At 41.9% G+C, this 25,954-nt stretch overlaps 1 protein-coding gene across 2 annotated transcripts in view; it reads right to left on the reverse strand.

The window, feature by feature from the left end:
- The window catches only part of SHC4 (SHC adaptor protein 4), a 62,209-nt gene that overhangs the window by 15,174 nt on the left and 21,081 nt on the right, over positions 1-25,954 (reverse strand). For both annotated transcript variants that reach the window (XM_075006554.1, XM_075006555.1), the window contains exons 3-7: positions 11,692-11,755; positions 10,685-10,804; positions 7,788-7,841; positions 3,837-3,888; positions 979-1,105 (exon numbers count right to left, since the gene is read on the reverse strand). In XM_075006554.1, the coding sequence (XP_074862655.1) occupies positions 979-1,105; positions 3,837-3,888; positions 7,788-7,841; positions 10,685-10,804; positions 11,692-11,755 (417 nt within the window). The remainder of the gene's footprint in view (positions 1-978; positions 1,106-3,836; positions 3,889-7,787; positions 7,842-10,684; positions 10,805-11,691; positions 11,756-25,954) is intronic.

Consider the following 25,954-nt stretch of genomic DNA (forward strand, 5'->3'; position numbering starts at 1 on the left):
GATGACAGCCTTGAGCAACAAGGAGGATGGTGGTGGTGGTGCTTGGTGAAATAGGGAAAGGGGTGGGCTTTGGAGAAAGATCGGGCAATCAGCTCTGGCCATATTAGGTTTCAGTGGAGTGGCCATCTGCACAGAGATGTCAGAAAGGCAAGCTGAGATTTTACATGATTTCTCTGCTGCGTTGGACAGGGTATATGAAGGGGTGAAGCCAAGTCTGCCAATTTCCCATCTACTGTGTGGAATAAGCTTGTTCCTATTCTTGCGAGCCCATATCCAAAGTCTGCACAGCTCTTGAAGAGGCATTCTTACTTGTCTTTATGCCTGTCATGTACAGGCACATAGTCCGAGTAATAATCTAGCCCCTCTGTTGTTGATAATGTAGCTAAAAAATGCAGCACCCCAGGTGCACCCTTCACACATTGAAATTCCCTAGCTGCTTTTGTGTTTATTTCAGTATGTGAGGCTGCTCTAAGTTATGACAGGTAGAATTTCAGCTCCCAACAGGGCCAGGGTCTGGAGAGCAGAAAAGTGACTAAGAGTTACATTCTAGCCCCCTCCCTGCACAGAGCTGCACTGAACATAAAATTGGCACAGCTGAGACTGGAGCTCAGTGTAAGCACAATATTTAGAGAACAGAACTTGCTCGTTTTACTTACTTTGCCCTTATTTGGTAACGCTCTCTCTGTTCGTATGCATCATTTACAATAAGGCTATTTGAAGAAGAGAGAACAAGGCTGCCTTTAGCTCTCAGTTCCACCTGGAGAAATGGGAATGTACTAGAAGAAGCGGAACTTGGCCGGATATATATGTATATAGCGTGGTGGTGGTTTATTTTTTTAACTACAATCTGTGTGTGTCCAAAAGAACACCATGCACTATGCATCTTATTAAGTGGGTCGAGTCCCTTATATAGGCAGCCTTAAAATTAGATGCAGTAGGAGACCAATATTCAGGTTACAAAGAAAACACCATACTGACCTTTCATTGGAAGTAATTAGAGCAGAAGGATTCTTCAAGTATTGCTTGAATCGAAGTTCAAAAGCCTGCCCTATGGTGTTGATTACATCCTGAGCCATTCCATTGGGACATTCCAATATATGACATGCTAGAAAGTGAGGTAAAAATGTTTTAAAAATCATTTTATTTATTATTTGTTTTATTGTAATGCTGAGGAGCCTGAGTCATGAACCAGGACCTTGTGGTGTTTCATGCTGTATAAACACAGAACAAAATGACAGATATAAAACACCTTCACTTAGTTAATAAAAATATTCAGAGAATGTCCTTATATCAATACATCCAGAAATAAAGTATAGAAGAAATACCAAAGTAATTTGAGGAGATCATGGTGTTTTCATTTTTTGATATATTAAGAAAACCACCTTGCAGGTGTTTTAATTCTAATAGATCTAAACCTGTGTTTGTTTTCTGCTTTGTTTTTCTTGTATTGTCCCTTGTCTCTTTTCCTCTTATAGAGTATGAAGTGTATTAAGAGCCAGATTGTTCAATATTATTCAGGCTCCTTTTAAACTAAAATAAGGGGTCAGATTTGCTGAAGACTTCTGCATGTTTGGGGTTTGCTGGGCACAGAGGTCTTCTTAAAATCTGGAATTTCTTTAGAAGCGTATATGGAAACTGAAATCTTTGAAAATCTGGTTCCAATTTTCGGTGCTAGTGATTTAAAATCTGGTGTCAACTAAAAATCTGGCTGGAGGTCTCAAAAGCAGCAACTCTCACAAGTCATTAGATGGCACTGCAAGATCATTCCGGCTAGTGCAGTACACCCTACACAGTACAATAGACCATTCATGTCTTCCTCAGATGCTACGAACCTGAGACCTAATCCTCAAACCTCAATCTAAAGTCTGTTTCCCATAATTTACGAATGCAATACAATCACAAGCAGCCTATAACTGATTTTACAATGGTTTTTAAAATGTTACATCAACCCTGACTGACTGCTTAATACTGCCACTGAAACTGCAAATGAATAGATTTTTGAAGTCTGGTAATCCACTGTCTTAATTGTTTTCTCACATCATAGTAATGATGACATAGCTACAAAATGAGGGTCATAAAGAACAGTGTAACATGATCTGGAAACTATTCCTTTACAACAGAGTCATCTCACTAGTCAACTGCTCTACATACTCTGATCACAAAGACTTAGTATAGTAAACTCTTTCATATCTGGCAGCCAGGACTGGGAGGTTGCCAGATATTCAAATATTCTAGGTAAGAGAGAGGTATACCTAGCGACGCGTAACACTAAGGAAAAACAAGATTTGATATTAACAAACAAACAAAAAAGTATGCCCAGTACTTTTTTCACCAACAACTGTAAACTTATACTGTATTTGCTGTATTTATTTGTATTTGGCTTCACTATACTTATGGAAAACAAAACGAACATTTACTTATGGGGAAAATTCTGGTTATCTGAGAAGTCCAGATAGAATGGCAGATATGAAAGAGTTTATTGTTGTCATAAGTGGTGATGATACCCAGAACTTTCAGCTAAATTCCTGCATCCTGAACTAAAGAGTAATGAGCTAGGCTGGTGTTAGGGGTTTTGTCTTCTGTAGGCCAGCCACCAAAGGGGACACACTCTCACATACACCCAAGCAAGTCCTACCAGTCCACCTGCTAGTGGGTAATTGTGCAAATTAGATGCTAGTCAGTACACTGCAGAAGGAAAGAGAATTACTTGGACCACTCCATTCCCTCACATCTTGTCCCACTGTTGGCTTTTGCGCTGCCTATGAGATGCTCCTGTGTAGTTGTGCTAGTCAGTGCTGCCTTTTGCAATGCCACCATAAGGATGGGGCTATTTTTCTGCATCAGGGGTTCTGTTGCTAGCAATAGTCATCAGTTGCTGGCTGACTCCAGACTTTTACTGATGTGACCTGCTGCTCACTGTTCTCAATTACGCAGTGCAAAGGATGTAGCAATGCTCTCCATGGATGAGGCAAAAGGCTGGTATTTAAACAGACTATGTCAGGGGTATGCAACCTGCGGCTCCGGAGCCATACGCAGTGCTTTAGGGACTTCTTTGTGATTCCTGATGCTATAATTGCAACATAAAAAAACACCCTGATTATTTTAGATAAATGGTGAATATCCTGCAGCAAACATGTATCACATTACAAATCATTGTGTGCACACTGTTCTTAAAATTGGGGTTACAAAAAGTATGATTTGATGTTATTTAATAAGGACAGTCCTGTATTCACATGTATCGCGGCTCTTGAACTATTGAGTTTTTCATTGAATTTAAAAAAATGGCTCTTCTTGATACTTTGGTTGCTAACCCATTGAATTAGGTGAATAAAAGCACATACAACTGAATTGCATGGGTTATAATTCCAAGAAGGGATTTTGGGAACAACATAAATTACGAGACAAGATTACCAAATCTTTTCTCTCTCCTGGAAATTTCAACTGGAGCAGCTCAGTTTGAAATGGTGCCAATATAAGCTCCCTTCCTCTCAGCCAATACACAGGTTGTTCCTGAAACACTACCCGAGCTGCCAGTCCTGCGTTAGAGCCTGAGAGAGTGGCAAGATGCAAGTGTCTTCTCATTCATGGAGTTTGGCAGTTACTAAGAGTTAAGTCACCCTTGAAGATTCTCATTGTCCTGCATGAGTAGCAACATGTTTAGAGCTGCAGTCCAGATAATACTATCAGCCCCCACGGAACACATAGTGGAGTTATAGAGCACTGAAATGAATGGACTATCAAGCTGCTCTGAATCACAGGGCACATTAAAGTTCACATAACTGCTCAGAAGAAATAGGAGAAAATACACAATTTAATTTGAAAACTGTTCTCCATACCTCTCTGATTAACAGGATCTTTTGCTACATATGCAACATAGTCGGTTGTATCCTAAAAAGAACAAAAAACAAATATCTTTGAAGAGAGTCATTAAAGCACCATTGTCAACAAAACTAAATAAACACAGAAAGATAAATTCAGGCACTTGCTTCAGCTTCAGAAAAGCTACTTAGATGTTTAGGAAAAGCAACAATAGTTGATCTAGTGCATTGAAAGAAAGAGAAATTTGTTGTGGCTGTCAAAGTGTTAAATTTTCCCTCTGAAATAAATGCAGGAGTCTCTTTGTTTTACATTCTTAGTGTATTAAACAAATTATGTCTTACATTCTTGATTTGGCTATCGCAGCAGCAATTATTCAAATGACGATCAGTCAATGGACAAAACTATCCTCTTCAATTGTTATGCAAAGTTCAACAGCACATGAGACCCAATCCAGAAAAGCAAAGTGCCCTCTGCTTCCATAGAGGTTCATTAGCTCACTTAGGGTACATCTACATTTAGGGGAAGATTGATTGTCAATACTCTGGCTTCAATTTAACATGCCTAGTGGGAACTGTCATGGCACCACAGTCGACCACGGTACTCCTGGCAGTTGTGAGGAGTAAGGGAATTCAGTGGGAGAGTGCTGTGTGTATGGTAGCAAAAATTGATTTTAGATAAGTTGAGTCCAGCGACACAATTCTTGAAGCTGGTTTTGAGTATTGAAAATTGATTTTACCTCCTAGCCTAGACCTGGCCTTACCTGTGGAAGTTCAAAAGCAGAACATAAAGTAGTGAGCCAGCTACTGAAGAGGCCAGAATAGAATTTTGCCCATTATCCAGATGTTTTAAAAGATCATCTCAAAGAAGAACTAAAATATGAAATTCAGTGGACTGAAGTTTGGTCTCTATAATATCGCTGTGTAACTGTCCAGTAATTCAACTGAAGTCAAGTGGCGTTAGACTGCATTACCACTGGTGTCATTCAGATCAGAAGATAGGCTGAAATATTCAGTGTTTCAGGTGATGGGCATAACTAATAATGAAATATTTTTTATTACAAAACCAGCCAATGATGACAGACACAGCACAAATAAAATATTCAGAGAATGTGCATAAGCAAAAGAGCCATCTGATAATTCAGTGTTACAGTAAAATTATGATGTAATGAATAAAATTATCTTAATAATTAAAGATGCAATTTGTTATCTTTATGGCAATAGTGGGGAGTCTGCAATTTGCAGTTCAAAGGCATGACTCTCTAGAGAAGATGCAATCAAGTAGCAGGAAATAAAAGCCCCTGTTTGTATGCCCTAAGAATAATAATTTAATATTGCTCAATGAATCACAAAAAAGTAGATGTTGGGACCAGCATAACTTGCCCATATTTATGTTAAAAAGCACCCAGAATTACTGTTGTGGATGCAAATGAAGCCAAAATGTTCTTATAAATAAATTTTGTGAACTCAGGTTCCTCCATTTCTTTAATTTCTTTCTCACATTGTTAAAAGTGCAAACATGTTGGGGCACGTTTTCAACACAACTTAGATGTTCAATCACAGTTAGCAATAAATTAGAAAAATACCAGATGATTCTGTTGTATCTTTACAAAGTTTCCACATGTACAAGAATGACTTTGCTTAGCCCCGAAATGCAGCCACCTCTGGAGCAGAGCACAGCTGCTATTTCACTGTGCATAACAACATTACACAGTTAAGATGTCTAATCTTGCAAGCTGATGAACACCTTCCTACATAGTGCTAAGCACCTTGTAGGACTGGACTCTGGGATAGGAAGTGAGGAATACCATAACCAGTTGAAATTATAAGGGTAAAAATGGTTTAAATACCCCTCAGTTGCATCTGGACTCCAGGATTCACACACATTTTTATGCAAAGTTCTATTACATAGTGACCTCATATGAGCTGGACCTCCATCTGACACCTCATACAAATGGCTCTTGCTTAAGGGGCAGAGTGCTCCTCTTACATGCTGGGCCATTCTTTCAGTTCTGATTGAGGTCATGCCTGCATTACTGACACTGGAGTGCCATCGCTATGTTTCAGTAGCACCACAGTGTAGACATTCCCTACAGCCATGGAAGAGGGTATGAAATTGGTTTAGGAACTTCACCTCCATGAACAACAGCAGCTAGGTCAGAGAAGCCATAGCACCATCTACAACCAGGGGTTGAGCTGGCTTAGCTACAAAGCTCAGGGGGGTGGATTTCTCCCTGAGCACTGTAGCTATGCTGCTTTAACTTTTAAGTGCAGACCAGGCCTAAGAGGGGTGAGTGTGAGCTACTGAATCACCAGCACCACCTTCTGTAGTACCACTGCTGGTATTCATTAGAGCTCTTCCTCAAAATACTGCCAACACCCACTTCTGCTTATCCTCTGAGATCTCATGACTTTACAGTACAATATGACTTCGGGCTGACCAAATAAATAACAAAACTATGGGAATTCTATATCTGTTTTGTTGAACGGAGCACTGAAAATTTTCAAAAATGAAAAAGGTGATGCAAAATAAAGAAAAACTGTATTTAGAAATCTAAATCCTACAATATAGTACACACTATCCAGATAATCTAAAGATGTGCTCAAGCCAGTTTTAACCATTAAACTGTGAAGCAAACAGAATAACCCTGTCCTATCCTCAGATCCACAGCCTTTTCTAAACAAATCAACAAAAAGCCATAAATCAGTTCCTAAATCAGATCTCGCATCATTCCTTGGATTCTTCCATTTGAATTTGGGCAGCATGTGCAGAAAACTACCCTCCAGCATACACTCTTTTGTTCCTTTCCAGCAGGCAAAGAATTTGCATGTTACAGACAAATTAAGTAACTCAGAGTGGACTACAGACAGCTGTGAATCTAAAAGCAAAGTGCTTCAATTAAAAACAGAGTAGGGTTCCGCTGCACCATTTGGATCTGGATTTGAATTTCCATGAAGTCAGACCTAAGTTAGGACTTAGGTCTTTGGATAAGTCCAATTTCTAATGAGTTTTTGAACTTCAGAACAAAGCATCTTGAACCAAAGAATTTCCCTACCACCCTCACCACCACTATTCTTACACCTCCACTACTACTTTATCAGTAGGGTCCTACCAAATTCACAGCTGTGCAAAACATGTCACAGACCATTCAATCTGGTGCCTTCCTGCATGCTTTTACCCTATACCAGACAGATGTCATGCAGGAGACCAGTGTTTCTCCAGTTGGAGGTCCTGACCCAAAAGGGAATTGCAAGGGGATCACAAGGTTATTTTAGGAGTCACGGTATTGCCGCCTTACTTCTGTGCTGTCTCCAGAGCTGGGCAACTGAAGAATGGTGGTTATCTAGCTATAGCAATAAATATTTTAAAAGAAGTTTGAGAAATAAGATACACCCTCTTTTGCTTAAGGACCTAAGCTAACCTGTAACATTAGGGATTCAAAGAACATCCCAACCCCACCACCCACCCAGGCTGCACAGATTATCCCACTTCTGCCTACCATAGGGTATTTTGCCCCTTCCTGTACGCCTTTGATGCTGACCACAGAGACTGGACTGGACTGGACAGACCACGAATCTGATTCATTCTGGCAGCTTCTACATTCATAACATTCCTGTTTCTAGATCCCCCAAATCAGAGCAGCGGGAAGCCATGGCTGCTGGCTTCATGGGCCTCCAAGACTGTCTTAGAGCTCATTTGGAAGACAGCGAAAAAGATGGAGACCTATTGAGTGTCCTACTTATGCAGCAAGTCTGCAGCAGAGCCAGGAACAGCACCTAAGAATCCAAAACCACAGTCCTCTGCTTGAACCACTTTCCTTGCCTAGGTATAAAGAATCAGAGATGTTAAGTACTGGATAAGTGCAATTTAACTGGAGATAGGAATGCATGAAATAGAGTAATTGCAGGTATTTTTAGTCTTGTAATTAATCCTCATGCTTACAGAAATAGATCTTACAAATCTGTACTTACTGGATCACCTCCAGAGGCAAACGAAATGGACTGCATGTGGTGGTTTGCAATAATCTGAAAAATACAACCAGTCAGGCATGGCCATATGCTGCACATATAGAGAATATGAGCTAATAACCCCACAGAGAATGAAATATAGGGCCTAGCTCATGAAAACCTGATCCAGTAACATGTGCATCATACATTTTTCCTATGAAGGAACTTAAATTCAGGAATACACCCAGAAACGTCAAATTCACACAGAGTGCAGCATATGCTTTGACTTCTTCATTGCCAACAGCCATTAGGGATTTTTCTCAGCTGCTGATTTTTAATTAATTAATAAGAAGCTAAATATTGGGAATTTGGATATTAGGAGAACTGAGCAATGTGAGGTGGCTTTACAAATCCATGATTAAATTAAAGAGCCAAAACTAGGTCAGTTAAATGTCACTGACAGTTATCCCTAAATGCACACACGAAGTCAGCTGATCGAAGAATAGTTTCATGAACAGGACTCTCCGGTGTTTGCAGTCTGATGATATACATTCTCTACACTAGTACAATTCATTTATTTGCTATAAGTCTCTTTAGCTGGATCAGGCATCATTATTTTCTTAGGTTCATGCATTACCTCATAGCATAGAACATATAGTTCTTTATTAGACACAAATGCAATTGATTAAGCAGGCAGGCAAACAGGGGAATGTATGGAAATGAAAGAATAGGAAATGGATACATTGGATTTTCAATTTACCAAAGTCCAACAAGCAGGAGCTAAGAATCCATCAAGAGAATGCTCTGAATTCCCATAATTCAATTTAACTGAGAAAGCATAAATACATTTGGGGCCAGATTTTTTACCTGGGATTTGATTCAATTCCTCTGGGGTAAAAACACTCTCCTGGTGTGTCTACACCACAGCCATGTCCAGCACCTTTTACCCTTCCAAGGCAGGAAGCATTCAGAGTGGTGGCAGTGTGTGATAGTCAGGGGCAGAGTGGAGCTTCATCTTTCACTTTCACAAGGTCTACCAAAGACACTTTGGCAATCACACAACATAGAGCTGCCTGGTAGCAGCTCTCCATCCTGTGAGAACCACAGCTGGGCCACCAAATCAGGGAGTTAGAACCTAGCTCCCAGACACCATCTGTTCAGTGAAGAAGAACACCCAGACCTACATCAGAAAATACTAGCACAACTGAAACCAGTACAAAAGATTAATACCCTTCAGGCTGTCAGCTTAGAGGAAGGAGCTGCTACTATGGTCCAAGAAGGGCAGCAAGTCACAGCTCCAAGTCAGGTTTCAGCCACATAGACGTATATCCCCATATCATTTTGAGACTCAGCAAACACTTGTGATAAATAACGGACAATAAACACACATTAGCACACCCTTAAACCAGCCTTTGGACAACTGCGCACAAGGCTAAGGGCTGCTCTAAGTTTTGCCTGTGGCCCCAAATTCAAGGCCATTCTGGCAGCTGAGGCTCACTGAGACTATGCCCTGCTTTCCAGGAGAGGTTGCTGGGGAAAGTCCCTGGAAGTCAGGTAAGTAAATAGGGCAGCTGTGCTCCAGGGGAGCTGCCAAATGTCCCCAACACAACCCAGTAATATGACCCATTATTGTTATTAAATATGTATTTTTTGAAGTGACAAGAGATTCCAATCTGCACTGCAGCCCTATTTGGCACCTGACAGGTGAACAGGCAGAAGTGTACACATACACTCAGGCCTGGTGTACATTAGGGAACAAAGTCAATCCCAGAAACGAAATTCTAGCTACACCATTAGCGGAGCTAGAATCGACGTATCAGGATCGACTTTGATCCCTGGTGTAGATCAGGGCTCTTTGGGCTCACACCAACGTCCCTTACTCCACGTGAAAGTATGGAGTACCAGGGTCGATGGCCAACCCCAGAGAAATTAATTTTTCCACATCTTCAATGATGTGGCAAAATTGTACTCCAGTGGATCGATTGCGGTGCATCGAAACTGCAGTAAATATACGTAACCCACACACCTATATGCTGTTCACTGTCCCATATAGTGGTGCCTAGACCACTGCACAGAGAAAGAATGAGTGTCCTCTACAGGCTAAACTGAAAAGCAGCTGGCTTTTAGCTCAAACTGAAGAGATGTCCATACTAACCTCCAGAGACCCCAGAACTGAATCTGCCTGTGGGACAGACATACCCTCAGAGACTCTGCCAAGTGCTTAGGAATGCTTCCAGATGAAAAAGACTATTAAGAGCACGAAGTACCTGTGACAAATGTCAAATTTCTCCACATCTTTTTTCCCCTCTAAATTCAGAGGCCTAACCGTTACAAGTCTTACAACTAAACCTCAATAGTTTTGCTTTCCCTCTCGAGCACCTATTCATTCTAAAATCACAGCTATGTGCATTCAAAAGAGGAAGAAAACATATTGGCTGCGTCTACACTAGCAAGTTCTTTCACAATATTTTTCAAAAGAAGTGGGCTCTTTTGAAATATCCAGCGGAGTGTCTACACACAAAGAGCATTCTTTCAAAATGAAATCGAAAGAACGTGGCACGCCTTTAAAAAGCGCTCTTCCACTCCTGTTTCAGGAAGAGCGTTTTCTTTCAAAAGAAAATGTGTGTAGATTCTCCACGGGCCCTTTTTTTCTGAAAGAACAGTCCTCACAGTGCCTGATTTTTCAATCCGTGGCCCGCTCTTGTGAAAGACTGAGTGGATGCTCTCTTTATAAAAAGCAGTTCACTCTTTTGATCCACTTTTTTGTGTGTATGGATGAACTCTTGAACTCTTGCAAAAGAAGTTCTTTCAGAAGAGATCTTCCGGAAGGACTTCTTTCAAAAGATCGCTGTAGTGTAGATGTAGCCATTAACCGAGGTGCAAGGACACTTTGTAAAATAACTGCTCTATAAAGATCTTACCTGTTGGGTGTCAATATTCATCAAAGTAAGGCTGCTCATGGAGATGATCAATTTTATATTCATGCCGGAAAACTGAAGATTACTTTTGCCAAGCACAGAAGACAGAAATTTAACTGGAGGCTATTAAAAAACATAAACACCATATTGTAAACTTCATGTATCACACACAGCTTTGTACCAGGGTCAAGTAGATTTTATAACCTGCAGTTACTCTTTCCAGAATCAGTACAAAAGAAAGATGCTGATAAGATGTTGATGATGCTCAGATGGGGCTTTTAAAGTGAGAAACATAGGCCATAACTAAGATTTCTCAATATCTGTATGAAACATTCCTACCTGTTAATCATAATAAACTAAAAAATTCAAAAAACAAAAACACCTGAAAAGCTATATTTGTAAAAATAGAGCTGAGAGAAGAATTCTTAATGGGTAATTTATCCATTTAATTCTGCTGCTTTTCCTGGGGACAAAATTCTCCAATATGTTTGTTTCCCAGGTTATAACAAGAATGGGGTCAGCGAGAGTTATTCCTTCAGCACTCTACAGTTCTTGATAGAAATCTACAGCTTCCAATTATCATAGTGCAGAGCAACATCACTGAATCAATGAATGATAGAGATCCCGGCCACTCTCATTCTGGTAGTTTTTAAATTTTTAATCTAAAGGTGGTCAAGGAAAATCCCCAATTAACTCAATCTTCTAACCCATCAAAAACTCTGTTTTGTTTTTCAACCAAAACCTGGTTGTGGCAAAGCACTGGGAAATGGAATATCTGGGTGTGAACAGAAATGTCAGGCAGGGAACTAACCTTTTAGGTTTCCCGGACCCAATACCAATTATTGCTCATGTTTTAAACAATGTTTTGTAGATACTCTTCTGTGTTTAAAACACATAATTGAACTGAACTTGCATAAATTCCATGGTGTGCTGAATCCTGCTAGGGAATCAGCTAACCCATAAAAAGCAGCTATAAAAAGGAAAACATGACCCACTAATGTAATATTTACCTTCCGCTTTTTTATAGCTCCATTTGTTCCTGAAACAGCTTCGCACAGCCGGCTTATTGCTTCCCTGCAGATTAGAAAAGACAGCACAAACTATTGACCATTTAACAAGCATCCGCTACAGAACGGTCAGGGGACTGGTGAATGACAGTTACAGTTCCGCCCTTCAATACTTAAGGCTTCTAGCAGTTATTTTAGTTTGCTTTTACTGTCCACAGTACATGATGAACATTTTGCAGGAGCGGTTGTAGTGTCCGACTGGATTCCAAAATGGTCTCACTGTGTGACACTCCCCCACCGGATGGCCAGTATAGCTAGTTTGGGCGTCTGCTGTATCTTACCACAGACAAATTCAAACATCTACACTAGAAACTTTGTAGCCCTTTTCCAGGAGTGATGGCATCAATGGTGCAAGAGCTAATGCCAGTAGTGCTAGATCTGTTTAAGTTAGGAATTGCTCTCTGTGTGTCAGATAAGCCAATCTCTTTTTAAAAACGTGGTGTGAGAATTGGAAAATTGGAATCTGGATTTCAAAGCCTCTCCTCTTCAAAGGTGGGGCTCTTGGGTTTTGATATGGTGCCTTGTGGAAATAACAGCCGGAAGGGAAAATCCAGAGCTGGCTTCTGTTCTTTGCCCCCTCTTTCAAGGTTTCATATTTCATTCTCTGAGAGGACTTTCCCCTGGTAAACCCCTTGTTTTCTCACTTTCAACATTCTCTTTAGGAACTTCCCATTTATGAAAGCAGACAGAAAGGGTATAGCCATTTACAGGGCTACATCAGAGAGAGATAAATTACACGCTTCATATAGCAAAGTGGCATGCTGTATTTATTTTCCACACTTCAACAGAGAAATTATTTCTGAGTTAAAATCATTCCAGTTATCAATTTTAACATGCAATGTAGCATTTAATTATCCTGATTCAGGCTGGCACAGTTGCTGGGCAAAATAATGTATCTTGCTGAAGGCCATTAACTTCTCACTGACACTTAATGTTTTGGAGACAATGGAGAAAATAATCTACTACAATGAGAGGTGTTCAGCTCAAGCACATCTCACTTTATTAATCTTTCATCTGGGGACTCTTTTAGATACTGAGAATATGACAAAATGTCAGCTCAGTCTCAAAACAGTAAACATTCCAAAATCAAATGTAATCCCCTTGTCTTAGTAAACAGCAATAGCACATGTGAGTAGAGTAACTTAGCTATAAAAAGGCCTGATCCTGTGAAATGCAGAGTTCTCTCTGCTCTCATTGACTTTCCGGGACTTAAGTGTACCTGGTACCTTGTGGGAGGTTCTCAGCTTTTTGCAGGATTTGACACTGAGTTTAGCTTCCATTTCCAGCTGACCTCTGGTGTTTGGGTCACAGGGGAAAATGAGCTGTCACCCTAGAATGTTATAAACTTATGATGTACTATGTGTCAGTGCCTTTTTTTTTGTATTGCATAGCAGATATCTAAGTGCAGAGCTGTACTGTGCTGAACAAGGAAGCCAAAGCCCCCTTTAATTGCTTGTCCTGATTACTGCCAATTCAATCCAATGTGATAGTCATCTTCTGTGTGTGAGTACTTTAACTGGCTCCTAAAATGAGACCCGTTTGTTCAGGCTTTTTCATATCATTCATCTATCCCCAAAAAATCCTAAAAATATATTAATTGCAACAGTGCTTGGGGCCAGATTTCTAAAGCCCAGACTTCCTATATGGGGGCAGGATGAAAATCAGGCCAGGAGAGCATTCCTGACCCCAGCTACCTGAGGACCATAGCTTGTTCTGTGCTGGCTCAAAGGGTGATAGGACTTGATGTTAATTACCACAGTTGGCTTGGTGAGGCTTTTCCAACGGTTTCAGTTTTAAGGACACCATGACATAGTCAAAAAAAAAACCTAAGTGAAAAAAAGGGATATTTTGAGCTTAGGTGGGAAGACTTTTAGATGGGCTGTGATGACTGAGAATTCACCAGGTGGCCACAAATGGAGTCTTATTGATAAATGTCTCATTGCAAACCATTCAAACCCCATGTCATTTTTCAGAAGAAAAGGAAATCAATAACAAATTTCCTTCCCACAATGTCTCCTCATTACTGCATATCACCTCCTCTGCTCAGAAGCACTGATCTCACACGAGCATCTTAATGGAAGTAATGAAAGAAGATTCCCTCCCCCACTTATTTGTGCTTTTCCTCTGCCACAAATGCAGCTAAACTGAAAGCTACATAGCTCTGGCCCAGACTGTTTATACCACCTAGAATACTCCAGGAGTAATTTGAACTCTAGCCTTCTAGTTTTCATAAATTACACTGACCTTCTAAATCCCTACTTGTCTTAGGTAATTGCTTTGATATGTTTTTATATGTTATTTCACCAGCAATCATCTTTTTAACCTGTGTCTTAATACCATGGATTTTTGTCCTGTCGATGTCATGTCTGGGCGGGAGGTGGGAGCAGGAGCAGACTTGGGGTTGGGGAGCCTGGGTTGGAAGGGGAATGCAAGGTGGGGTGCTTACCTGTGGAGCACCCAGGGATCACATGGCTCTGTGTCCACCTCTGCCAGCCACAGCCCTCCACTGCTCTGACTGGCTGCAATTCTGGCCAATCAGAGCAGTGGGGGAAAAGCCTCTCCAAGCACCACTGTGCTGCTATTCCCCCAGCCAGGGGATGAGGGAGTGGCAGCGGCATGTGGAGCCCAGAGCTGCTTCCTGCTCTTGCGAGGCAGAGCCCATGGGCAGCATTTGACTTTCTCCTGAGCAGCCATACAAGCACCCAGCTTATAGAGAACACTAATTATGATACCCCTATGTACCACATACATCAGGCCCCAGGAATCAGCACATGCAGCTAAAGAAACACTATTCTGATTCCAAGGAACCATTTGCCACTTCACTGCTGCATGTGTACTGTGCCTATATTATTTTTTTCATAAAGGGATTATTTATTAATCATACACAGGGATTATATGATTACTTACTAATCATTATCTTGTGAAGATGATGGTCCATTCTGTCATTTCTAGTTACAAAAATTCTCACTGTCTCTCTCTGCCTGGGTAATTATTTTTTAAACTGTTTTTACAGGCTTTGTCTCATCCAGGAGAGATCAGAAAGTGAATTAAAACTTGCAAGCTCAATTTTGATTTTCTCAGAGTCAGAGTTTATTATTCAGAAAGGGACAAAGCGATTCAGAAAGTTGGCTCCCTTAGAGAGAGAGTGCGTGGGTGAACCCACATGCACACGTACATGCTGCAGGCTTTTATTCTCTGAGAAAGCTCAGTTTCAAAAAGAAAAACATAAAATTAAAGAAAAAATCAATAACAGCCAGTGGGCTCCAGTCTTTAGCGTCTAGTCCAGTGAGTGGTTGTGGTCCATTTGCGTTAAGAGAGAAGGCTACTTGTACAGCAATAATGCTAACGTAGAATTAGAACCAATGGAGTACAGTCCATCAAATAAATTGCCTCCTGGAGAATAGTATAATGTCAATGGTAGCTTTCAAGCTAGAGAAAACCAAACATACCACTGAAAAAGGCAGTCCAGTAGCACTTTAAAGACTAACAAAATAATTTATTAGATCATGAGCTTTCATGGGACAGACCCACTTCTTCAGACCTGAAGAAGTGGTCTGAAGAAGTGGGTTTGTCCCGCGAAAGCTCACCACCTAATAAATTATTTTGTTAGTCTTTAAAGTGCTACTGGGCTGCTTTTTTTTTGATAGAATATAGACTAACATGGCTATCTCTCTGTTACTATTAAACATACCCCTGAGCACTGAACCATTGGCAACCTAAAAGGGTGAGTAGCAAAATCTCAGAGTTTAGGGAGAGCTAGTAAATATACACAGAAATAATCTACTGTAGAACCCTGAACCTCAGGATGAGACACATACTTAAGGTATGACTTGTAATTCAGTTGAGTACAATACCTGAGTATAATACTTGAATAGGACAGGTTCTCAGTTGGCGTGAATGGATACATACCATTGGTTTCAATGGAAGTTGGCCAATGTATACCAGCTCAGGATCCAGCTAGATGGGTTTTGAACATTAATGATTTTAATGTTCAACTGAACTTTCATTTTAAAGGAAATCTTGAGTTATTAATTAAATTTAATGTGTATCTAGATTAAGAAGAGATATCAGCTGTTCTATTCTGCATAGAATGAAAATGTTGGACTGATAAATGTGGAAGCCAAGCACATGTGCATTACAGCAGGCTAAACAATGGATTACCTCCATGTTCTCAGCAATGAGAAATTGACATATTCATCACCTAATTTGGAAACAATAAGCACTAAACCCTGCAAGCCATGGCAGGATGTGCAGTTAGAAAGGCCAATAAATGATTACTATGAACCCCGTCCAGAGATTCCTAGCCACAAAGTCAACCTTTAAAATGGTAAAAAAAAAAATATTCATCTTGTATTCTAGAATAGTACTAAAAAAACTCATCTGGTCCAATACTGTATACATTATCTAAACAGCATTATTAGTCTATCTCCCTGCAGTTCAGGGTTTTGCAGGTCTGTCCAGCTTTGCATTCCAACCCTGCCCCAGTCCTAGCTGAAGTGACACAGCTGACTTAGCTCCCTGCATTGTGACTTGGGCCCTGTAGCACAAGATTGCAGTGCCGTTTGTTTAGATCTGGCTGGTCCATCCAGCCACTCCCTAACAGGTCGGAGTCAGCCCTCAGTAAGGCTGTGACTCTGCGTGCAGCAATACCTGGAGCAGGCAGCCAAGCCCTACCAGTCACGCAGGGCAGGAATGCCCACTGCAAGGTGACTGTGGAGTGGGCTCACTTTGCAACTGCACCCTCTGTCAGAGCCTCCCATCCCTCAGGGCAGGCGCCATCTTGAAATGTGAGGTAGTATGTACTAGACCAGAACACTGAGGCTGGTTGTATAGCAATGGACACACACATCAAAATCAAAAACAAGGCAATCTAGCAACAGATTAATCATTGGATTCTTTAGCCAGAGTACCAACAGCAAAACTGACAACAGTAGATCCCAATTTTGTACTAGAAAATGAAATCTTGGGAGTACCCATTCAACCAAGCAATTTTCAGCAAAGGGGAACAAATCAATAGGAGGGTAATTACTCAGGAGTTTCATTACCTGCGCTGCTCATTATAAAACACTTACTCCCTCATCTCACATATTAGCTGCTGGGTATCTATGGATGGAATACTAGATCTGGAAGGGATCTCTAGAGGTCATTGTCCCACCCCCTGAACTCATGGTAGAACCAAGCAACATCTAGACATCCCTGAGAGGTGTTTGTCTAACCTACTCTTGAAAATCTCCAATGATGGAGATTACACAACCTTCCTACACAATTCATTCCAGTGCTTATCAACCTTTCCAAAACATAAAATGGTTCCCTTAAGCTAGCCATGGTATGTCCTGTTTTAATTAATTAATTCAATTATATTATATTATATCGTTCTAAGTTCCTTATTTCAAGCACACCTAACTTGAAAATTATATAACAATGACATAAGTTAGTAACAAAGTTTACAGCCTATGTGGTTATACATTATTTTTGATATTTATGAAAAATAAATAGTGGGATAACATCTTGTCTCTATCCAAAAGTATTTCTAGGGTACAGTACAATACAATAGGGTGAATATAATTATTATATACACTGCACCATAGATTCGAGAACAGAAACTGGATATACCCTTGCCATGATGAAATAGCACTTGTTGTATTAATAGAGTCGTAGAAGAATGTTCATTTTATGTTGCTCTTTCAGGACCACATTTTTATCTGGTATCAAACCAGCCTCCAGCTGTGTACCTGCCTTGTCAGATACACCTGAAGTAGTGGATTTAGATATGGTAGTTAGGCTCTAAGAAGTCCAGCCCACATGTGCAAATCAATGAATGTGCAATTCTGTGGACATGTGTATATTTTTACACATAAAATCTTAATCAGTACCTGAAAATGTCCTTTTTCTCACATTCAGAATGAAATGATATGATTCCACTCTAAACACTACTGCCATTTTTCTCAATTGGTGGGTCACAAAAGGCAATTTGGGCATTGAGAGAGATTGAAAATTGCATTGCAATCAAAAGCAAAGAAAATTTTGTGCCCAACTCCCTGAACACCTCTGACCCTTCCAGGTTAAATATTCTCTCTTAGTCTCCCAGAGCACAAACAAAATCAACTCTATAGGCTTATTATCATTGATATGTTTTAACTCTCACCTTTTCTAATGGATGTAAGGAGGCTATGCATTTTTTTTCCACTTCAGATAAGGAGTAGCCAACCTGAAAAGGTCAAGAAAGGTCACACTGTTCTACTGCATCCTGGAATTTCAGCAGCTCTACTGTCTGCCAGATTGAAGGAGTCTATTTCCAGGAAACTTTGCAACAGAAAGTTCATCCCACAACCCTGTTGGGTAGAAGGCAACTTCCCAGCTGTGTGGGACTTATTCTGTGGAATTGGCTCTCTAGAAGAAAACTTACTGCAGAGTTTTATCTTCCCCCACCCTTTTAATTTAGAGAGAACTCACCATAACAATAGACCTCTTTGTTTATTGTTTCTACAAGCAAGAATAAAAGAAGAGATGTGGGCTGATGTAAGGGAATAAGAATGCTGCTGAAGATTTGCTTTAAAGCATTTACAGGCACTGCCTATGCCATCTAACAGAAAAGGTATTGTGTGGGTCAACACAGTAGAAAGTAATCATCTAAACAAAGTCAGCCTTATTTAGCCAGCCATCCCAGTCACCCCACTGCAGATGCCCTTAGCCCTAACAACGTTGCCTGCCCATTTGCAAGTTTACAAGTGAATGTAGCAATCCCAGATCCAGAAACTTTTCCCCTCTTCCCATAAATGTCCAAGTATAATTTCTAATAATGAGCTTGATTTATGAATGTGAGCTAGGATATGACAGGGAACTGGCCCAAGGGCACAGTGGAACAATGAAAATACATGTTTACAGTACAACAGAGAGGGGGCAACTGGTTCATATGAACAAATGACAAAGATTATTAGCTTTCCACAGAGTGGGGCCACAAACTAAAACCATAGAACTTGGATCTTCGAGGTGATTCAGTGGACATGCACATTTTGCACACGGCCCTTATTTTCATAATGGGAAAAACTAAAAACCCATTGTAATCAGTGCTGATTCTTTTTCAGTGCTGAGGGTTTGCATTCTGAATCCAAATAACTTGATTTGAGCACAACTCTGATCTCTGCTGGGGAAATCATTTTGTCCTGGAGAACAACATTCACTACATTCTTATAGGATAAGCACCAAAAAGAAGCATTTCAAGTGGGGGAACCTCACTATTATTACTTTTTTTGGTTTAAGTGTGCAATCTAAATACAGTTTTAGAGCACAAACTCACAACATTTTGAGGAGCATAAAAGATCATTTGAATGTATCAGACCTTTTTCATTTCTTAAACAGGTCAAGAGATTTATGGTTTCAATTCTACGTCAATATTACAATAAATCATCCTGTTTCTAACCCTCCAAGAAACTGATGACATCTAACCCATATCCTGTCCTTTCAGGCATAAGGCATATGACTTACTCTGTTAACTTCAAAACAAAAAGCAGTCACGTAGCACTTTAAAGACTAGCAAAATAGTTTATTAGGTGAGATTTCGTGGGACAGACCCACTTGTGCTACGTGACTGCTTTTTGTTTTGATAATGTATAGACTAACACGGCTTAATCTCTGTTTCTGTTAACATCAGTGGAACTAAAGTCATGCAAGACACCCGGCAGTCTGGTGGAACACACCATATGGACTATTACCCTTCTACTGCATGCAGTGAATTCCATCAGCTTCTGAGAGCAAATTCAAGCCTCTGGGTTACACGCTAACCTTGATACTGAGGGGTCCATGCACTGGTAGAAAATGAAGTTCAGCATCAGCATGGATCCTCACAACATGGATGCATTCACTTCGTAAAGGAGCAGCAAGGACTTGTCTATATGCAAATTGCCCAAGTTTCATTAAAGGTGTGATGTAAAATTGATTTAGTTAAATTGGTGCAGAAGAGAACGTGGACGCAGTAATCAATATAAATCTGTCTTGTATTTAGCTTACATCAGTTAGGAACAGGTGTAACCTACACTGCAGTAAGCCACTAAGATTGAAATAAGCATATCTGCATCAGTCTAACTAGAAATACTATTTTAATTAAGATAGCACAACTTCTGTGGAATAGACCAAGGCTAAGTGCAGCAAATTCCAGGAAGATTTAAGCTAACCAGGACCTGGATCCACCAAAAGGCAGAGGATCTCCAGATTCTTTTTCCAGTGCTAGGTCTCATTTCTCCACAGACTCAGGGTAAGATATGCCTCTAAGGCAATGGTTACCAACTTTTTCACTAGTGTGGACTCCCAATCACTACCCCCAGACCATTCTCAGACCCCTGTCAAAGCCAATTCTAGCCACTACGTACGCTTCATTAAGTGAAAAAGGAAACCATAACACAGATTTTCGGACAGCAATTAATAATGTTATTGCAATATATTTAATTTAAAAATAATAATTGATTGTAAGTGTGCAATCTATTTAAAACTTATTTTCTATGATCATTTTTATTATTCTTTTATTTTTTCAAAGGTCATCCTGCAATGCCCTTATGGACTCCCTGGGGTCTGCGAACCCCAAGTTGGGAACCCCTGCTGGTCTAAGGGCATATCCCTGCTGTCACAGAAGCAGGTAATTCCCAGCTTAGGTAGATGTACATGTGCACTGACACCTAAATATACCAGTGTGTCCACAGCAGCATGGTAAAAAGGACTTGGGCTACTAGCTTTAGTATGTACCTGAGAGGTTTGGGTGGGATTGTACATAGGTGATTACCCCAAGCCCTTGCCATCTTGCTATCTTCAGCATGCTAGCTTGGGCAGAGCTAGTGTGTGTAGGTCTTCCCAATCTGGGAACCCCATTAGGAATCATTAAAAATGGAGAGAGAAGAAGACAGAGAATATCTTGTTAGCTCTATACAAATCCATGGTACACCCACATCTTGAATACTGCATGCAGATGTGGTTGCCTCATCTCAAAAAAAGGTATCTTGGCATTGGGAACAGTTCATAAAAAGGCAACACAAATGATGAGGGGTTTGGAATGATTTTCATATGAGGAGATATTAAAAAGACTGGGACTTAGAAAAGAGGAGCCTAAGGAGGGATATGATATAGATCTATAAAATTATGACTGGAATTGAGAAAATAAATAAGGAAAACTTATTTACTTGTTCCCATAGCAAAAGAACTAGGGTGGCACCAAATGAAATTAATAGTTAGCAGGTTTTAAAAAAAACAAATGGAAGTATTTCTTCATTCAACCTGTGGAACTCCTTGCTACAGGATGTTGTGAGGACCAAGACTTTAACAAGATTCAAAAAAGAGCTAGATAAATTCATGGAAGATAAATCCATAAATGGCTATTAGCCAGGATGAGCAGAAATGATGTACCCTAGATAGCCTCTCATGTCAGAAGCTGGAAATGCGTGATAGTGGAGGGATCACTTGATGATTGCCTGTTCTGTTCATTCCTCTGGGACACCTGCAATTGGCCACTGTCAGAAGACATGATATAGGGCTAGATGGACCTTTGGTCTGACCCAGTATGGCTGTTCTTATGTTCCCAGCAGCAACGCAAAAACACTCAAAGAGAATGATGCACAGAACTGTTAGACTGTGCAGAGGAAAGGAGAAGGGTGGCTTTAAGACATCACTGCACTGTCCTGATCCTGACCTGCTCTCAGAGCTGGAGAGGCCTCTGCTGTAACTTAAACAAGCCTTGGGACCACTCTGAGTTACAGCGCCTTCCTAATACTAGGTACTGCAGTCAGAACCTGGACACATCTCTCTTCTCACAGCCCCACTCTCCATGCCAGGGTTAATGGGGTCCTTGGCAAGCAGCCTTACAATTACCTCCACAGTTCCTGTGCTGAGAGAATCTTCCCCCCAGCCAGGTCCAGAAGGATCAAGGCCCCTAGATACCATCCTGGCTCTTTTAAAGGGCACAAAGGGGCCTCAGCAAGGTTTAGGATTTCTCCTTCACATTCTTCTTCCCTAGTCAGAGGCCACCTGTACACAGACAGTCTGATTGTGGCTGCCAGCTACCCAGGAGAGATCTCTGTTCTCCTCCCACTCCAGGGTCTTGCAACTTCTGCCATCAAAGACAGTCTAGCCAGCCTCAGCAGGGAATACACGGATACTGTTCAGCTCGTTTGCCTCTCTCATCTGACTCATTGTTGTCTCTGACCCCAGGACCTTGCCTTCATCTGGCTCTGAGAGACCTAAAAAAAATCATATAAAAAGGTCTAGCGTCTTATCCCTCTTCCTGCACGACGTCTGAGTAAATAGGTCCAGAGACAATCTGCAGGGAAGGAGACGTCACTGCATGAGAATGTAGAAATTCTACAGCACCTAGTACCACCGGTTGGGGGCATTCGTTGTTATTGATCAGTACAAATGGAATGACCACCCCCCCCAGTGCAGTGTAAAGATAATTCCTGCTCCTCCATGTCTGTAACTAACTCACATATTTTACACTGCAGCATTTGATTGAGCAGTGGGGGGGCTGAGTCCAAAGAAAGGACAGAAGTACTGGGCAGGAGATATGGATTTTAGCAGACTATTCTGTCTCTGCAGAGCACAGCAACTTGACTAGGAAAGTCCAAAAAACAGCCAGAGGTAGGGTGTGGTCAGGACTCTCCTGAGAGGGGGCCAGGGCTTGGGGTAGTCTCCCTATCAGTGCCCCAGGTGTGGGGCAGGGCCTGGGGCAACCCCTACCAGTGCTCCCAGGTGCCCCAGGCTTCTCCCCTCCCCTTGCTCCTTCCCTCCCCTCTTACCCTCTCTCCCAGCCACAGGGCTGGGGCTTGCACGTGGCAGTGGTAGCAGCAGCAGGGGGGTCGCCTCCCCACCCTACTCATCACATGGTAATCCCCTGGCCTTTGCCCAAGACCCAGGTAACCCTCCCTCTTTTCAGTCCATAGGACAGCTGGGGCAGGTGCCACAAGGCCCCCAAAAGCACAGGGCCTGGGGGGTCACGCCATCTCATCCTATGGAAGGGCTGGCTCTGGGCATCGCAGTTCCTGGGCATGTTCTGCAGCTGTTTCTGTAGCTGTGCGGAGAAGTTTCACTAAAGACAAGGGATCTTGCAGCTTTCACAAATTCCCTGACAGCTGAGCCAACCTGAACTCACCAGGGGGAAGTTTATAACTACAGAGGTTAAAGAAACTGTATGGCTCTCGCTCTCAAACTGCCTGGGATCTATTAACACCTACCTGCAGGGCCTTATGTACAATAGCCCTGAGATTTAACTCCATATAATACTTTCTGAGAAGACACAGCTCTAGCCTATGTGTCAGCAAAGATTTGAGCCGCAGTGCAGGAAGGTGGAGAGCATAATAGCTTATACATAACATTGCGTGAAACCAGTGGGTACGTACTCAGCTGCACCTTCCCTGCTGCTCTGTGTGCTACTGCAAATACACAGCTATTTATATTTGCACTAGGGAGTTAGTGAGAGCGTGTGTAGGGCTACGTCTACACGTGAAGCCTACATCGAAGTAGCCTATTTCGATGTGGCAACATCGAAATAGGCTATTTCGATGAATAACGTCTACACGTCCTCCAGGGCTGGCAACGTCGATGTTCAACATCGACGTTGCGCAGCACCACATCGAAATAGGCGCAGCGAGGGAACATCTACACGCCACAGTAGCACACATCGAAATAAGGGTGCCAGGCACAGCTGCAGACAGGGTCACAGGGCAGACTCAACAGCCAGCCGCTCCCTTAAAGGGCCCCTCCCAGACACACTTGCACTAAACAGCACAAGATACACAGAGCCGACAACGAGTTGCAGACCCTGTGCATGCAGCATGAATCCCCCGCTGCAGCAGCAGCAGCCAGAAGCCCTGGGCTAAGGGCTGCTGCACACGGTGACCATAGAGCCCCGCACAGGCTGGAGAGGCAGCGTCTCTCAACCCCCCAGCTGATGGCTGCCATGGAGGACCCCACAATTTCGACGTTGCGGGACGCGGATCGTCTACACGGTCCTTACTTCGACGTTGAACGTCGAAGTAGGGCGCTATTCCGATCCCCTCATGAGGTTAGTGACTTCGACGTCTCGCTGCCTAACGTCGAAGTTAACTTCGAAATAGCGCCCGATACGTGTAGCCGCGACGGGCGCTATTTCGAAGTTACTGCCGCTACTTCGAAGTAGCGTGCACGTGTAGACACAGCTTAGATGAGCAAAGACCCTCACCCCCACCTAATAGTGTAAATGAAGCTTTAGGCACACATTCTGGGGCTGCCAGAGCACAATTTTGAAGAAAAGGGCCCTTTCTTTAGAGGCAGGCTATCAAGGTAAATATTCAAATCTATTTTCCCATGTGACAGATACCTTAGGTCGTGCCTGCACTAGCCCCTGCCTTTCTGATGGGGCATGCTAATGAGCCACTTTGGGAGATGCTAATGACGCGCTGCCATGCATATACAGCACCTCATTAGCATAATGGCAGCCACGCGTGTTTTGAAAGTGCTGCTATTGAAATGCACGCCGCCCGTGTAGACAGGGTCCTTTCGAAAGGACCATTCAGACTTTGAAAGCTCCTTGTTCCCAAAACCAAATGGGAAGAAGGGCCTTTCAAAGTCCGGGGGGTCCTTTCGAAAGGCCCCTGTCTATACTGGCGGTGTGCGTTTAAAAAGCGGCACTTTCAAAATGCGCGTGGCCATCGTTATGCTAATGAAGTGTTGCAAATTCATGGCTGCACCTCATTAGCATCTGCCGAAGTAGCTCTTTAGCATACCCCTTTCGCAAAGCGGGGGCTAGTGTAGCCACAGCCTTAGAGTTTTATAACTGAAAACTTTTAAAATGGCCAGTTTTCCTGCACACTATTTATACTAGTTGCTCAGCTAGGAGACAAGGAATGGACTTCTCAGTTTTGATTTTGCCTCTGGTCAGTTACTCATCTACTGGACTTCAAATTCTGCTGCACTAACCCAGCCTCAGGGTCTTAGATATGTTTTAGGTTAGCACTTCTCTTTCACACATGCTCTGCAAGGAGCTGTTTTATTTCAAAAAAGTTCTCACTGGAAATTTTGTAAGTAATGGAAACATTTCTATTGTTAAGTTTAAACATTGCTCATGCTGACAAATTCTAAAGTTTGGCCAAATTGGACTTGCGGAATTTGTTTTAAACAATTACTTGCTCATTATTTTCCAAACAATCTATCACAAGCTCTGTTTTGTAAGTGTAATGACATACTCCATGGCATGCCATTGTAAGATAACCTCACTTTTTAGCCTCTAGAGCTACTGAAGATGAAAATTGGTTGCTCTGAATGCTCAGTGGTGACTTCCATGAGCCAAGGGAACTCCACCTACTTCTTTGATCTGTAAATGATTAGCTCTTGGGACATGTATATAAAAAAGCTATTGTGCTCTTAACACAAAGCCAGGATCTGGGGTGGCTGCATGTATAAGCTGATTCTAAGTGCCAACAGCTTCTAATTTCAAATACAAAAAAAACAAGGCTGCATTAAAACACATTATTTTCATGACAAACTTTTAACAATTTTGATCTTAAAGGCAAAGGTTCACTTCCAACCTTCAGCTTTGTGCAAAAGCCTTGTTTCAAAACTACGCAGCCTCTTAAGAGAATCAATTTCATCTTCAGCAACTTTGCTTATTAGCTATATTTCCCCAATTCAACCTGCTTTTGTAATGTTTCAAGTCCCCTTTCCTTCATCTTGTTTATAAAGAATCCCCTGGAAAACTCAAAACTTCTCCTTCCCTTTCTGCACTGTTCAAACACGCTGCAGAGCCAAAACATGCCCTTGGGAATTCCACAGGATCGAGTTGGTATAGTGGGGTGCTAGAGGATTAATTCACATTCCATGACTCCCCAGTGCAGCCCCTGCTGGTGAATGGCTGGGATGGGCAGGAACATGTCTGGGACATGGCTGGACTACTCTGGCGATTGTGGCTACAGAGCAACTCACTGGTAGCAACCGAGCATCTGGGAGGGACAAAGGTTGGGTAGATAGGCATAGAGCTACCTCTCCATATGCACGTAGTATGTGCCTCCTGCACAGGGCAGCACAAACTCCAGCTTTGGCCGTTAGAGAGATGTCCATGAGCCACCCAGTGCTTCCTGATAGGGCATTTCATTTGAAAGGGAAGTGCGGCATTTATGTGAAACCTCAACTTCAAACATGCACTCACACGCTTAGCTACACACCCACACACCATTGTAGAGAGCAAGGGTCTTTG

Source organism: Carettochelys insculpta, chromosome 12 (genome assembly GCF_033958435.1).
Source record: "Carettochelys insculpta isolate YL-2023 chromosome 12, ASM3395843v1, whole genome shotgun sequence".
NCBI lineage: Eukaryota > Metazoa > Chordata > Testudines > Carettochelyidae > Carettochelys > Carettochelys insculpta.